Raw genomic sequence first — 14490 nt, 5'->3', positions numbered from 1 at the left:
CACTGATAGGACCACCTCCTCATAGAGGGACAGCTGTCAGTCACTGATAGGACCGCCTCCTCATAGATGGAAGGCTGTCAGTCACTGATAGGACCGCCTCATCATAGAGGAACCGCTGTCAGTCACTGATAGGACCTCCTCCTCATAGAAGGACAGCTGTCAGTCACTGATAGGACCGCCTCATCATAGAGGGACCGCTGTCAGTCACTGATAGGACCGCCTCCTCATAGAGGGACCGCTGTCAGTCACTAATAGGACCGCCTCCTGGACTTCAAAGCCCTGAATGAGCAGGAATATAAATGTATAAATTACAGGTTTTACTGATTATTTTCCTGTAGAACTATATCAATCTGCTCAGCTCCTCCTGCTCTATAACCTGCTGCTTGCATCTCAGAGACCATGTTCAATATGACAGGTCCCCTTTAACTTAATAAAAGTTAAACAATTAGTTATATTTAGAGATGTCGCAAACATAACATTTTCCGTTCGCGAACGGCGAACGCGAATTTCCGCAGATGTTCGCAAACGGGCGAACCGCCATAGACTTCAATAGGCAGGCGAATTTTAAAACCCACAGGGACTCTTTCTGGCCACAATAGTGATGGAAAAGTTGTTTCAAGGGGACTAACACCTGGACTGTGGCATGCCGGAGGGGGATCCATGGCAAAACTCCCATGGAAAATTGCGTAGTTGACGCAGAGTGTGGTAAGTTGAATTCGCAATGCGATTAATATAACCTGTATTAATCGCATTGCGATTACAACCTAGATCTGAGTTCCTAATGGTTGTATTGCTAGAATTTACGAATATAACGAATATAGCACTATATTCTCAATCTTCGTTATATTCTAGCAATACAACCATTAGGAACCCAGCTCTTAGTTGAATTCGCAATGCGATTAATATAACCCGTTTTAATCGCATTGCGATTACAACTTAGCCAAATTTGTGACACTGCAGCTTCAGAATGAATCTAAGATGGATGCTGTCCTTGCTTTTTGATAGGCGGTGGGAGGGTCTGGGAGGGAGGGTCTGCTGCTGATTGGCTGGAATGTGTCTGCTGACTGTGAGGTACAGGTCAAAGTTTGCTCAATGATGATGTATAGGGGGCGGACCGAACATTGCATATGTTCGCCCGCCGCGGCGAACGCGAACAAGCGATGTTCGCCGGGAACTGTTCGCCCGCGAATAGTTCGGGATATCACTGGTTATATTATGCCAAAATGGTGTCCCTAAAAACTACAAATAAAAGTTATCACAAAAAAAAAACTAAATAAAAAATAATTGAGAAAAATTGATAATCATCCTTAAATAGAAAGTAATGTAGAGGGGGTTTAGGGGTTTTGTTTAGCAAAATTGCCCACCCTAAGGCCTCATGCACATGACAGTATGTATTTTGCGGTCCGCAAACATGGATCCGCAAAAAATACGGATGACGTCCGTATGCATTCTGTATTTTGCGGAACGGAACAGTACTATCCTTGTCCGTGATGCAGACAATAATAGGACATGTTCTATTTTTTTTGCGGAACGGAAATACGGACATACGGAAACGGAATGCACATGGAGTAACTTCTCCATTAAAATGAATAGATCCGCATACGGTCCTCAAAAAAGGAAACATAACGGACACGGAAAGAAAATACATTTGTGTGCATGAGCCCTGAGGGTGGGTTCACATCACGTTTTATGCCTTTTTTTTTTTACGTATACGTCAGTCTGAGGCATCTGTTTAACGTATACGTTAAACGGATGGGAAAAACGTGATGTGAACCCAGCCTTAATGGCAAACATAAGAAGCCACATGCCGATAAAGCATGCCTCTACAAAGTGTCCCTAGAAAACAGATTTCAGATGTTGACAACTGTACCCAAGGTGTGAATACGTCAATATAGCCAGGACCCAGATATGGCAGTGAAGAGGTTAAGAAGTGCTCAGTAAGTTTCAGTTTCATTTCTCTGGAAATGAATCTCTTCAGATGGAGAGGCGTATAGAAACACATTCAATACACAGTCAGTCTCCAGGAAGACACCAAGCTCTCCACACAGGTAAGTGCCTGCAGCGGGATTACCATTTGTACAGGGGCCCAGTAGATAAAGGGGCCACTGCTATCCTAAAATCAGCCTGCCACTGTCTGTTAGATCTCATGTAAGTGCCTGAGCTAATGAGCTTCGAAGACCGGAGCAGACCACACCGATTGTGGGAAATGTGGGCTCGGTGAGCATTCACTTTGGAGGTATTAAAGGGAACCTGTCGCAATGAAAATGCAGTGCAATCTGCGGGCAGCCTGTCCTCGAGCAGGAGGAGATGAGCAGACTGATATATAGTTTTGTGGGAAAAGATTCAGTAAAACCTGAAATGTATTCATTTAAATTCTTACTTGTTTTGGGCTGTGAAGTCCAGGAGGCGGTCCTATCAATGATTGACAGCCTTCCATCTATGACTGTGCATGCAGAGACAGCTGTCAATCACTGACAGGACCGCCTCCTGGACTTCACAGCCCAGAATGAGCAAGACTTTAAATGGATAAATTACTGGTTTTACTGATATATAAGTCTGCTCAGCTCCTCCTGCTCTATGACAGGCTGCCTGTAGCTTACACTGCATTTTCATGGTGGCAGGATCCCTTTGAGGGAGCATCCTACTCTGTGTTGGACACTTATGAAGGTTTCATTCTCTATTTTGGCACTTAGGGGGCATCTCACTGTGTGGGTGTAACTTATGGAATCATCATACTGTATGGGGGCATTAAGGGTGCATCACACTGTGTGGGTGCCCTTAGGGAAGCATCATATTGTGTGGGGCCCTTACGGCATTAATCGTACTGTGTGGGGCGCTTATAAGAGCATCATACTGTGTGGAGGCACATCATACTGTGGGGAGCACTTATGAGGCCAATATACTGTGGGGCGGGCACTTATAGGGGCATCATGTTGTACTTGGAGCACTTTAGGGGCATCATACTGTGGGGAGCTCTTATGAGGGCATCTTACTGTGGGGTGGCATTTTTTGGGGCATCATACTGTATGTGGGGCACTTAAAGGGCATCATACTGTGTATGTGCATTTTGTTCTGTCCCCACATGAAGGCGATTGAAGGTGTAACTGATAATGACTTTGTGACTGGCCTACCTTCGTATCCAAGCAGTGGAGCAGACCGGACCGGCAGATGCTCAGGTTAGATGGATCCAGACGTAGACATGAGGATGCAATCAAACGGGGGTTTATTTGATCCAGAGCAGTGACATACAGTGATACAATACAGGAATGCAGTAGATGCTGTGATGTGGATGTCTTTTCTGAGGCTAACTGCTGAGGCAACTGCTGGTCAAAAACTGATGCCTTCACAAGCCGAGGTGTGTGTCTCTAGTCACAAAGGAATGCAGCACTGAAAAAGGCTACAGGAAGTGACCAGGCCCAAGGCTGCTAAAACCACGCCCAGAGAAAACTTTATAGACAACGAACGAAGCGTGCAGCATACAAATTCCGGCCAGCAGATGGCAGCAGAGAACAATAGATTAAAACAACATAGGTAAAACAAGAAATAATACAGTGCAGAAATTCAATATGAAAGGAACAGCACACTCCCCGTCTGAAATTCACTTTGGGGATTTCACTATGACGAATGTCCATAAAATATAAACAACCTGTAAAAGAAAACATGTTAGAATGCAAACATGGATTAGTCCTATTTTCCAACTTGGAATGGAGAAGATCTGCGAAACTTGATACAGTCCTGTTCACCCATCAGGGACGTTCTCGATGGGTCTCATCCAACTGGAGAAACGTTCAAAGCGCTGACAACTGAAGCTGGCGGTTTGCTTTGTTCCAGTGACTAATGCACTAACTTCAGTGCGGATTTCTGGATCATTATCCGGATCCTGGATGCTGAAAACTTCCTGTACACATTTGTCTGCCTCTCCAAGCAGAAACTCTGGACCTGTAAGCCAAGTAGAGTTAGTAAAGGAACCTATAGACATAGGCCTAGTGGCGTGATCTGCTGGATTAAGTTCGGATGGTACGTAGTGCCATTGTTCAGGTTTGGAGGACCTCCTGATTCTCTCTATGCGGTTACTAACGTACACATAGAATCGCTTGGTCCGATTGTGGATGTAACCTAAAACGACCTTACTGTCGGTGTAATACTGGACTTCAGCTATGTCGACACCCAGTTCTTGTTGTATGAAATCCGCAATCTCAACTGCCAACACAGTCCCACAAAGTTCCAGTCTGGGAATAGTATGAGCGGGCTTGGGGGCTAACTTAGCCTTACCAAAGACGAATCCAACGTGGTTTTGGTTGTTAGGTTCTGTCACTTTCAGATAGGCAACCGCTGCGATGGCCTCCGTGGAGGCGTCCGAGAACACGTGGAGTTCTTTCTTTATGCTAGAGGAAAGTGAAGTTTTAATATAGCATCTCGGGATGTGGATCTCATCCAAGGCACACAAAGATCGCTTCCAGGCTTCCCATTTTTGCTCTTTCTCGGAGGGAAGTGGGGTATCCCAATCCTTGACTGTTTCAGAAAACTGTCTCAGTAGAGATTTACCTTGTATGGTAATGGGCGCTACAAATCCCAGCGGATCAAATAGGCTGTTTACTACTGATAGGACGCCTCGTTTTGTGAATGGCTTGTCTGCACAACTTATCTGAAAACCGAAGGAGTCGGCTGAGAGATCCCATCTGAGGCCCAAGCTCCTCTGCACAGGTGGACTGTCCAGTCCCAAGTTAATGTCCTTGAATCCTGGTGCATGATCGCCTGATTCGAAGGCCCTCATAACGGCCAGGCTGTTTGAAGCAATTTTGTGTAGTCTAAGTTTAGCTTGGTACAACATACTTTGAGTCCTTTTGAGCAGATCGATAGCCGCTTCTTCAGTCGGTAGTGATTTGAGTCCATCGTCTACATAGAAGTCCTTTTCTACAAAGTCTCTGGCGTCTTTACCGTACTTGGATTCTCCCTCTAATGCAGTTCGCCGAAGGCCGTAAGTTGCCACGGCAGGTGAAGGGCTGTTTCCAAATACGTGTACCCTCATTCGATATTCTGCCATCTCTGCGTTGGTGTCGTTATTCTTGTACCACAGAAACCTGAGGAAATTCCGGTGGTCCTCTCTGACTACGAAACAGTGGAACATCTGTTCAATGTCAGCGGTGATGGCAACGAGCTCTTTTCTGAACCTCATCAGCACTCCAACTAGGTTATTCGTCAGATTAGGACCTGTGAGAAGGACATCATTAAGAGATACACCTTGATGTTTGGCACTTGAGTCGAAAACAACCCTAATTTGATTAGGTTTCCGTGGGTGATACACTCCAAATGAAGGCAAGTACCAGCACTCGTCGTTCTTCCCTAAGGAAGGAGCTGGTTCTGCATGGTTGTTGCGGAATATTTTGTCGATAAAGGCAACGATGTGTTCTCTCATCTCAGGCTTACTGTTCATGGTACGCTGAAGAGAGTTAAATCTAGACAGAGCTTGTTCCCTATTGTTCGGGAGTCTCACCCTGGTAGCTCGGAAGGGTAATGGAGAAACCCAGTGATTGGTTTCGTCTTTAAGGAACTCATTGTCCATTATCTTGATAAATTCTCTGTCCTCTACTGACAAAGCTACTTTATCATCGTCCTTGCTTGTGTGAAAGACTAATCTTCCCAAGTTGTCAGCAAAGGGAGGAATGTCGTCAGGTGGTTGTATGAGGTCTGGAGGCTTCTCTTTCACCTCATAGTGATGAGGGCAAGGCTTAATGCAAGTCGTGCGTCCATCTCCACGCACATACGTTTTGAATGAGCGGATTTTTGGTTGATCCAAGCATACATTTCCTATGACTACCCATCCCAAGTCCAGTCTCTGGGCATATGGTGCATAGTCGGGACCATTACACTGTTGACGCACCTTGTGTACCCTTAGATTGTCTCTGCCAAGCAGGAGTAGAATCTCGGCGTTGTTGTCCATAGGTGGGATAACGTTGGCTAGGTGCCTTAGGTGTGGATGGTGAAATGCAGCTTCCGGGGTAGGAATTTCATCCCTATGGTTGGGTATTTGATCGCATTCGATCAGCGTCGGTAGAGGTATTTCTGTATTTCCACTGACGGAACAAGCGATGAATCCTTGTGCCCTCCTGCCGCTAGTCTCTATGCGACCCGAGCAGGTGTTTAAGATGTAGGGTTCTGACGGTCCCTTTATTCCAAAGGCTTCAAAGAATTTAGGTCCTGCTAGGGAGCGGTTGCTTTGGTCGTCAATGATGGCATACATTTTTACTGCCTTTTCTGGTAGCCCCTCCGGGTAGACCTTGATTAGGCATATGCGGGCACAACATTTCTCACTCTGGCCCTCCCCACATACGTCCAAGCATGAGCAGGAAACAGCAGTGGCTGTGTTAGCGTGGTTCTGGGGCTCCCCGCCATGACTTGGAGCAGGACTGGTGGTGACGGCAGCAGGTGAATCCCTTGTGAGTGGAGTTGGGTGCATAGCTGAGGCATGTCTATCACTATGACACTCCTCACACTTGATAATGGATTTGCAGTCCTTAGCCATGTGCTCCAATGAAGCGCAGCACTTGAAACATACCCCAAGCTCGGTCAGGACTTTCCTGCGCTCCTGTATTGTTTTGGATCTAAATCCTCTGCATTTGTTCAGTGAGTGTGGTTTTTTATGAATGGGACATTCACGATTGAAGGCCTTGTCTCCTGATGAGGTAGTGTACTGTCTACCAGTGGGTACTGCAGATGATGGTAGGTTAGTCTTTCTAACATTCACGCTGCTCTTAAAGTCTCTGTGTTTATGTACAATACTTTCATACCTTGATGATGGTGTCACTGAGGCTGTAGTATTGAACTCCAGGAAGTCGAGGCTGGGGTCATTCCTCATCTGGGACTGTTCATCGATGAATCTGCAGAAATGAATAAATGGGGGAAAAGTGACGTCATGCACTCTTTTGTACCTTGAGACTGATGCCGCCCACTTCTCTTGCAGGCTGTATGGTAACTTCACGACAATTGGGTTCACCCCATGGGCTGTATCCAGGTAGCACAGCCCGGACAGACGAGGGTCTCTTTTGGCAAGCTCCAGTTCCATGAGCAAATCACTTAAATCCTGAAGCTTATGGACATCCTTGAGACTGATCTTGGGGACGTTCTGCAGTCTCCTGAATAGTGCCTTCTCTATTGCTTCTGCGCTGCCAAAGGTGCGTTCGAGTCTCTGCCAGGCTGCAGCGAGACCTGCTTCTGCTTGTCCCACATAGACAGTTCTAAGGCTCTTGATGCGATTTGTGGAGCCTGGGCCCAGCCAGTTGATCAAGAGGTCGAGCTCCTGCTCTGCAGTTAGGTTGAGGTTGGCGATGGCGGCTATGAAGGTTGCCTTCCAGGCTCTATAGCTCTCCACACGGTCATCAAATTTTGAGAGACTGGTGTTAATTAGCTCTCTGCTCACCATAAACCTGGCAAACTCAGACATATCTGATTTCTCACTGCTTGTTGCCATGACAACTTGTGATGCCCCTGGGGCGTATAGGCTGCGTGGCGTGAAAGGGTGAGATGCTTCCGGGTAGAATGATGTTGCTGCAGGGTTGAGCTGTGGTCTAGCCTCTGTAGATTCTGATGACTGCTGCTTGAGCTGTGGAGGTAGGCCAGGAAACACCTGGTAGCCATCTTGCTGTAATAACTGTCCTTGAGAGGGTGCGTCTGGGCGACTGTTATTGGATTGCTCAGGTGCTGTGGGTGTCACTGGCACTGCAGGTAGAGCTGACTTGGAGGTTTCAGTGTTGTTGGCTTGGACAGTACTGCACACTGGGGGTGGTGCAGGTAACTGTTTCAGTACGTAGTCGCTGGTGCGATCAGCTGGATCGTCTATCTCCTCTGGTGGTAAGCAGACTGAATCAGGGCCTTGGCTCAATGCTTGCTCAAGTAGTCTTACTCTTGCTAATGCGATTTCCTCTTCCCTCTCTGATTCAAGGATCTTTATTCGAGCCTCTGCTTCTGCTTCTGCCCTCTTGGCTTTTGCCTCCGCTTCTGCTTCTGCCCTCTTAGCTTTTGCCTCCGCTTCTGCCCTCTTGGCTTCTGCCTCCGCTTCTGCCCTCTTGGCTTCTGCCTCCGCTTCTGCCCTCTTGGCTTCTGCCTCCGCTTCTGCCCTCTTGGCTTCTGCTTCAGCCCTCGCAAGGACTTCTTTTTCGGTGAAGGAACGCCTCACTTTGGATTGCTCTGCATTTATGCGGGCCTCTAGTAATCTGTCAATCAGGGTGGAGCTTCTAGAGCATGATGATCTGTAGGACCGCGAGGAATGTTTGGATGAATGCGATCTGTGTGATCTAGTTTCTTGCAAATGAGAGATACGGAGTTCCACTTTATCTTTAGCATCCAGCACCATGGCGTCTCTTTGTCTGTCTATTGATTCTGCCTTGCACAATTCTGACGGGGCTTCTTCAATATTAGAGTCTTTTAGAAAGGTTATATACCTTGTGGACAGTCTCTTGTATCTTTCATGGGCTGCGTTCAGCCGCCCGACGGCAACTTGTAAACTGGTGGCATCGCCTGAGGAGGACTTAAATCCTGATATGAGGGAGGAAACTCGTTCCCATAGCTCTTCCAGGTTGTCACATAGCTCATCTTTCCTGGTGTGATAATTTTCTGTGATCTTTATAGTTGGTTTGAGAGAGCGCGTTGGTCGCGTGACTTGGTCTGCTGGAAGTGTGGGTTCTACCTCCAGCTCTTCATAATGATCAGTATCAGGTAGCATTTGCTTTGTTTCATCACTGGGGAACTGTACGAGGTCCTTTTCGGCCATTTTGATTTAAGGTGCGCTGTCTCTTTAACCACCTCAGCCCCCAGTGCTTAAACACCCTGAAAGACCAGGCCACTTTTTACACTTCTGACCTACACTACTTTCACCATTTATTGCTCGGTCATGCAACTTACCACCCAAATGAATTTTACCTCCTTTTCTTCTCACTAATAGAGCTTTCATTTGGTGGTATTTCATTGCTGCTGACATTTTTACTTTTTTTGTTATTAATCGAAATTTAACGATTTTTTTGCAAAAAAATGACATTTTTCACTTTCAGTTGTAAAATTTTGCAAAAAAAACGACATCCATATAGAAATTTTGCTCTAAATTTATAGTTCTACATGTCTTTGATAAAAAAAAAAATGTTTGGGTAGAAAAAAAATGGTTTGGGTAAAAGTTATAGCGTTTACAAACTATGGTACAAAAATGTGAATTTCCGCTTTTTGCAGCAGCTCTGACTTTCTGAGCACCTGTCATGTTTCCTGAGGTTCTACAATGCCCAGACAGTACAAACACCCCACAAATGACCCCATTTCTGAAAGTACACACCCTAAGGTATTCGCTGATGGGCATAGTGAGTTCATAGAACTTTTTATTTTTTGTCACAAGTTAGCGGAAAATGATGATTTTTTTTTTTTTTTTTTTTTTTCTTACAAAGTCTCATATTCCACTAACTTGTGACAAAAAATAAAAAGTTCTATGAACTCACTATGCCCATCAGCGAATACCTTGGGGTCTCTTCTTTCCAAAATGGGGTCACTTGTGGGGTAGTTATACTGCCCTGGCATTCTAGGGGCCCAAATGTGTGGTAAGGAGTTTGAAATCAAATTCAGTAAAAAATGACAAGTGAAATCCGAAAGGTGCTCTTTGGAATATGGGCCCCTTTGCCCACCTAGGCTGCAAAAAAGTGTCACACATCTGGTATCCCCGTACTCAGGAGAAGTTGAGGAATGTGTTTTGGGGTGTCTTTTTACATATACCCATGCTGGGTGAGATAAATATCTTGGTCAAATGCCAACTTTGTATAAAAAAATGGGAAAAGTTGTCGTTTGCCAAGATATTTCTCTCACCCAGCATGGGTATATATAAAATGACACCCCAAAACACATTCCCCACCTTCTCCTGAGTACGGAGATACCAGATGTGTGACACTTTTTTGCAGCCTAGGTGGGCAAAGGGGCCCATATTCCAAAGAGCACCTTTCGGATTTCACTTGTCATTTTTTACAGAATTTGATTTCAAACTCCTTACCACACATTTGGGCCCCTAGAATGCCAGGGCAGTATAACTACCCCACAAGTGACCCCATTTTGGAAAGAAGAGACCCCAAGGTATTCGCTGATGGGCATAGTGAGTTCATGGAAGTTTTTATTTTTTGTCACAAGTTAGTGGAATATGAGACTTTGTATAAAAAAAAAAAAAAAAAAAAAAAAATCAGCATTTTCCACTAACTTGTGACAAAAAATAAAAAATTCTAGGAACTCGCCATGCCCCTCACGGAATACCTTGGGGTGTCTTCTTTCCAAAATGGGGTCACTTGTGTGGTAGTTATACTGCCCTGGCATTTTCCAGGGGCCCTAATGTGTGTTAGGTAGGTAAATGACCTGTGAAATCCTAAAGGTGCTCTTTGGAATATGGGCCCCTTTGCCCACCTAGGCTGCAAAAAAGTGTCACACATGTGGTATCGCCGTATTCAGGAGAAGTTGGGGAATGTGTTTTGGGGTGTCATTTTACATATACCCTTGCTGGGTGAGAGAAATATCTTGGCAAAAGACAACTTTTCCCATTTTTTTATACAAAGTTGGCATTTGACCAAGATATTTCTCTCACCCAGCATGGGTATATGTAAAATGACACCCCAAAACACATTCCCCAACTTCTCCTGAGTACGGAGATACCAGATGTGTGACACTTTTTTTCAGCCTAGGTGGGCAAAGGGGCCCATATTCCAAAGAGCACCTTTCGGATTTCACAGGTCATTTTTTACAGAATTTGATTTCAAACTCCTTACCACACATTTGGGCCCCTAGAATGCCAGGGCAGTATAACTACCCCACAAGTGACCCCATTTTGGAAAGAAGAGACCCCAAGGTATTCGCTGATGGGCATAGTGAGTTCATGGAAGTTTTTATTTTTTGTCACAAGTTAGTGGAATATGAGACTTTGTATGAAAAAAAAAAATAAAAAAAAAATCAGCATTTTCCACTAACTTGTGACAAAAAATAAAAAATTCTAGGAACTCGCCATGCCCCTCACGGAATACCTTGGGGTGTCTTCTTTCCAAAATGGGGTCACTTGTGGGGTAGTTATACTGCCCTGGCATTTTCCAGGGGCCCTAATGTGTGGTAAGTAGGTAAATGACCTGTGAAATCCTAAAGGTGCTCTTTGGAATATGGGCCCCTTTGCCCACCTAGGCTGCAAAAAAGTGTCACACATGTGGTATCGCCGTATTCAGGAGAAGTTGGGGAATGTGTTTTGGGGTGTCATTTTACATATACCCTTGCTGGGTGAGAGAAATATCTTGGCAAAAGACAACTTTTCCCATTTTTTTATACAAAGTTGGCATTTGACCAAGATATTTCTCTCACCCAGCATGGGTATATGTAAAATGACACCCCAAAACACATTCCCCAACTTCTCCTGAGTACGGCGATACCACATGTGTGACACTTTTTTGCAGCCTAGATGCGCAAAGGGGCCCACATTCATTTTATGAGGGCATTTTTAGACATTTGGATACCAGACTTCTTCTCACGCTTTGGGGCCCCTAGAATGCCAGGGCAGTATAAATACCCCACATGTGACCCCATTTTGGAAAGAAGACACCCCAAGGTATTCAATGAGGGGCATGGCGAGTTCATAGAAATTTTTTTTTTTTGGCACAAGTTAGCGGAAATTGATATTTTTTATTTTTTTCTCACAAAGTCTCCCGTTCCGCTAACTTGGGACAAAAATTTCAATCTTTCATGGACTCAATATGCCCCTCACGGAATACCTGGGGGTGTCTTCTTTCCGAAATGGGGTCACATGTGGCGTATTTATACTGCCCTGGCATTCTAGGGGCCCTAAAGCGTGAGAAGAAGTCTGGAATATACATGTCTAAAAAATTTTACGCATTTGGATTCCGTGAGGGGTATGGTGAGTTCATGTGAGATTTTATTTTTTGACACAAGTTAGTGGAATATGAGACTTTGTAAGAAAAATAAATAAAAATTCCGCTAACTTGGGCCAAAAAAATGTCTGAATGGAGCCTTACAGAGGGGTGATCAATGACAGGGGGGTGATCAATGACAGGGGGGGGTGATCAATGACAGGGGGTTGATCAATGACAGGGGGGTGATCAGGGAGTCTATATGGGGTGATAACCACAGTCATTGATCATGCCCCTGTAAGGCTTCATTCAGACGTCCGTATGCGTTTTGCGGATCCGATCCATCTATCAGTGCATCCGTAAAAATCATGCGGACATCTGAATGGAGCTTTACAGGGGGGTAATCAATGACAGGGGGGTGATCAGGGAGTCTATATGGGGTGATCACCACAGTCATTGATCATGCCCCTGTAAGGCTTCATTCAGACGTCCGGATGCGTTTTGCGGATCCGATCCATCTATCAGTGGATCCGTAAAAATCATGCGGACGTCTGAATGGAGCTTTACAGGGGGGTGATCAATGACAGGGGTGTAATCAATGACAGGGGGGTGATCAGGGAGTCTATATGGGGTGATCACCACAGTCATTGATCACGCCCCTGTAAGGCTTCATTCAGACGTCCGGATGCGTTTTGCGGATCCGATCCATCTATCAGTGCATCCGTAAAAATCATGCGGACATCTGAATGGAGCTTTACAGGGGGGTGATCAATGACAGGGGGGTGATCAGGGAGTCTATATGGGGTGATCACCACAGTCATTGATCACGCCCCTGTAAGGCTTCATTCAGACGTCCGGATGCGTTTTGCGGATCCGATCCATCTATCAGTGCATCCGTAAAAATCATGCGGACATCTGAATGGAGCTTTACAGGGGGGTGATCAATGACAGGGGTGTAATCAATGACAGGGGGGTGATCAGGGAGTCTATATGGGGTGATCACCACAGTCATTGATCACGCCCCTGTAAGGCTTCATTCAGACGTCCGGATGCGTTTTGCGGATCCGATCCATCTATCAGTGCATCCGTAAAAATCATGCGGACATCTGAATGGAGCTTTACAGGGGGGTGATCAATGACAGGGGGGTGATCAGGGAGTCTATATGGGGTGATAACCACAGTCATTGATCATGCCCCTGTAAGGCTTCATTCAGACGTCCGGATGCATTTTGCGGATCCGATCCATCTATCAGTGCATCCGTAAAAATCATGCGGACATCTGAATGGAGCTTTACAGGGGGGTAATCAATGACAGGGGGGTGATCAGGGAGTCTATATGGGGTGATCACCACAGTCATTGATCACGCCCCTGTAAGGCTTCATTCAGACGTCCGGATGCGTTTTGCGGATCCGATCCATCTATCAGTGCATCCGTAAAAATCATGCGGACATCTGAATGGAGCTTTACAGGGGGGTGATCAATGACAGGGGTGTAATCAATGACAGGGGGGTGATCAGGGAGTCTATATGGGGTGATCACCACAGTCATTGATCACGCCCCTGTAAGGCTTCATTCAGACGTCCGGATGCGTTTTGCGGATCCGATCCATCTATCAGTGCATCCGTAAAAATCATGCGGACATCTGAATGGAGCTTTACAGGGGGGTAATCAATGACAGGGGGGTAATCAATGACAGGGGGGTGATCAGGGAGTCTATATGGGGTGATCACCACAGTCATTGATCACGCCCCTGTAAGGCTTCATTCAGACGCCCGTATGCGTTTTGCAGATCCGATCCATCCATCAGTGGATCCGTAAAAATCATGTGGACATCTGAATGGAGCTTTACAGGGGGTTGATCAATGACAGGGGTGTAATCAATGACAGGGGGGTGATCAGGGAGTCTATATGGGGTGATCAGGGGTTCATAAGGGGTTAATAAGTGACGGGGGGGGTGTAGTGTAGTGTAGTGTAGTGGTGCTTGGTGGGACTTTACTGAGCTACCTGTGTCCTCTGGTGGTCGATCCAAACAAAGGGGACCACCAGAGGACCAGGTAGCAGGTATATTAGACGCTGTTATCAAAACAGCGTCTAATATACCTGTTAGGGGTTAAAAAAAACACATCTCCAGCCTGCCAGCGAACGATCGCCGCTGGCAGGCTGGAGATCAACTCTCTTACCTTCCGTTCCTGTGAGCGCGCGCGCCTGTGTGCGCGCGTTCACAGGAAATCTCGCGTCTCGCGAGAGGACGCACCGGCGCGTCCACCCAGAAGAGCAGGGCCGCCGCAAAGACGCAATCCTGCGTACGGCGGTCCTGAGGTGGTTAAGAAATCGAACTTTTGAATTGGGGGCTGAAAATTGCAGTGCAGCTCAGATGAGGCACCCCGATGAGTTTCCCAAAGTCCTTTTAGTGAATTGCGGGGTTTTGGTTTAAGGGAGGCCCCGCGTGCGTGAACAGTTCTTATATCATGCGAGCAAGGGTTAACATCGGATGTAGAAAGTGGCTTGGCGAGTAGTGGAGGACTTCCAGGCGAGAGTATATCTACTGCGGACACGCCGTGCTTCCCCTTAGGCTTATGGGACGTGCACTGTTGCTGGGCAGATTTGCTGGGAGTGGGCCTGTTGCAGGGG

The 14490-nt window shown here is 46.2% G+C and overlaps 1 protein-coding gene across 2 annotated transcripts in view; it reads left to right on the top strand.

Annotated features, from left to right (window-relative positions):
• Positions 1–1975: 1975 nt before the first annotated feature.
• Positions 1976–14490, top strand: part of LOC120994465 (interferon-induced GTP-binding protein Mx2-like) — a 100740-nt gene continuing 88225 nt past the window's right edge. The window contains exon 1 of one of the 2 annotated variants that reach the window (XM_040423060.1): positions 1976–2048. In XM_040423060.1, coding sequence (XP_040278994.1) covers positions 1979–2048 — 70 coding nt within the window. In that variant the 5' untranslated portion in view covers positions 1976–1978. Of the gene's footprint in view, positions 2049–2126; positions 2149–14490 lie in introns of those variants that run through there. The other variant, XM_040423061.1, reaches the window with a different exon arrangement.

The sequence above is a fragment of the Bufo bufo genome, chromosome 3, assembly GCF_905171765.1.
Source record: "Bufo bufo chromosome 3, aBufBuf1.1, whole genome shotgun sequence".
Lineage (NCBI taxonomy): Eukaryota > Metazoa > Chordata > Amphibia > Anura > Bufonidae > Bufo > Bufo bufo.
This window is presented reverse-complemented; position numbering and strand designations above follow the sequence as displayed.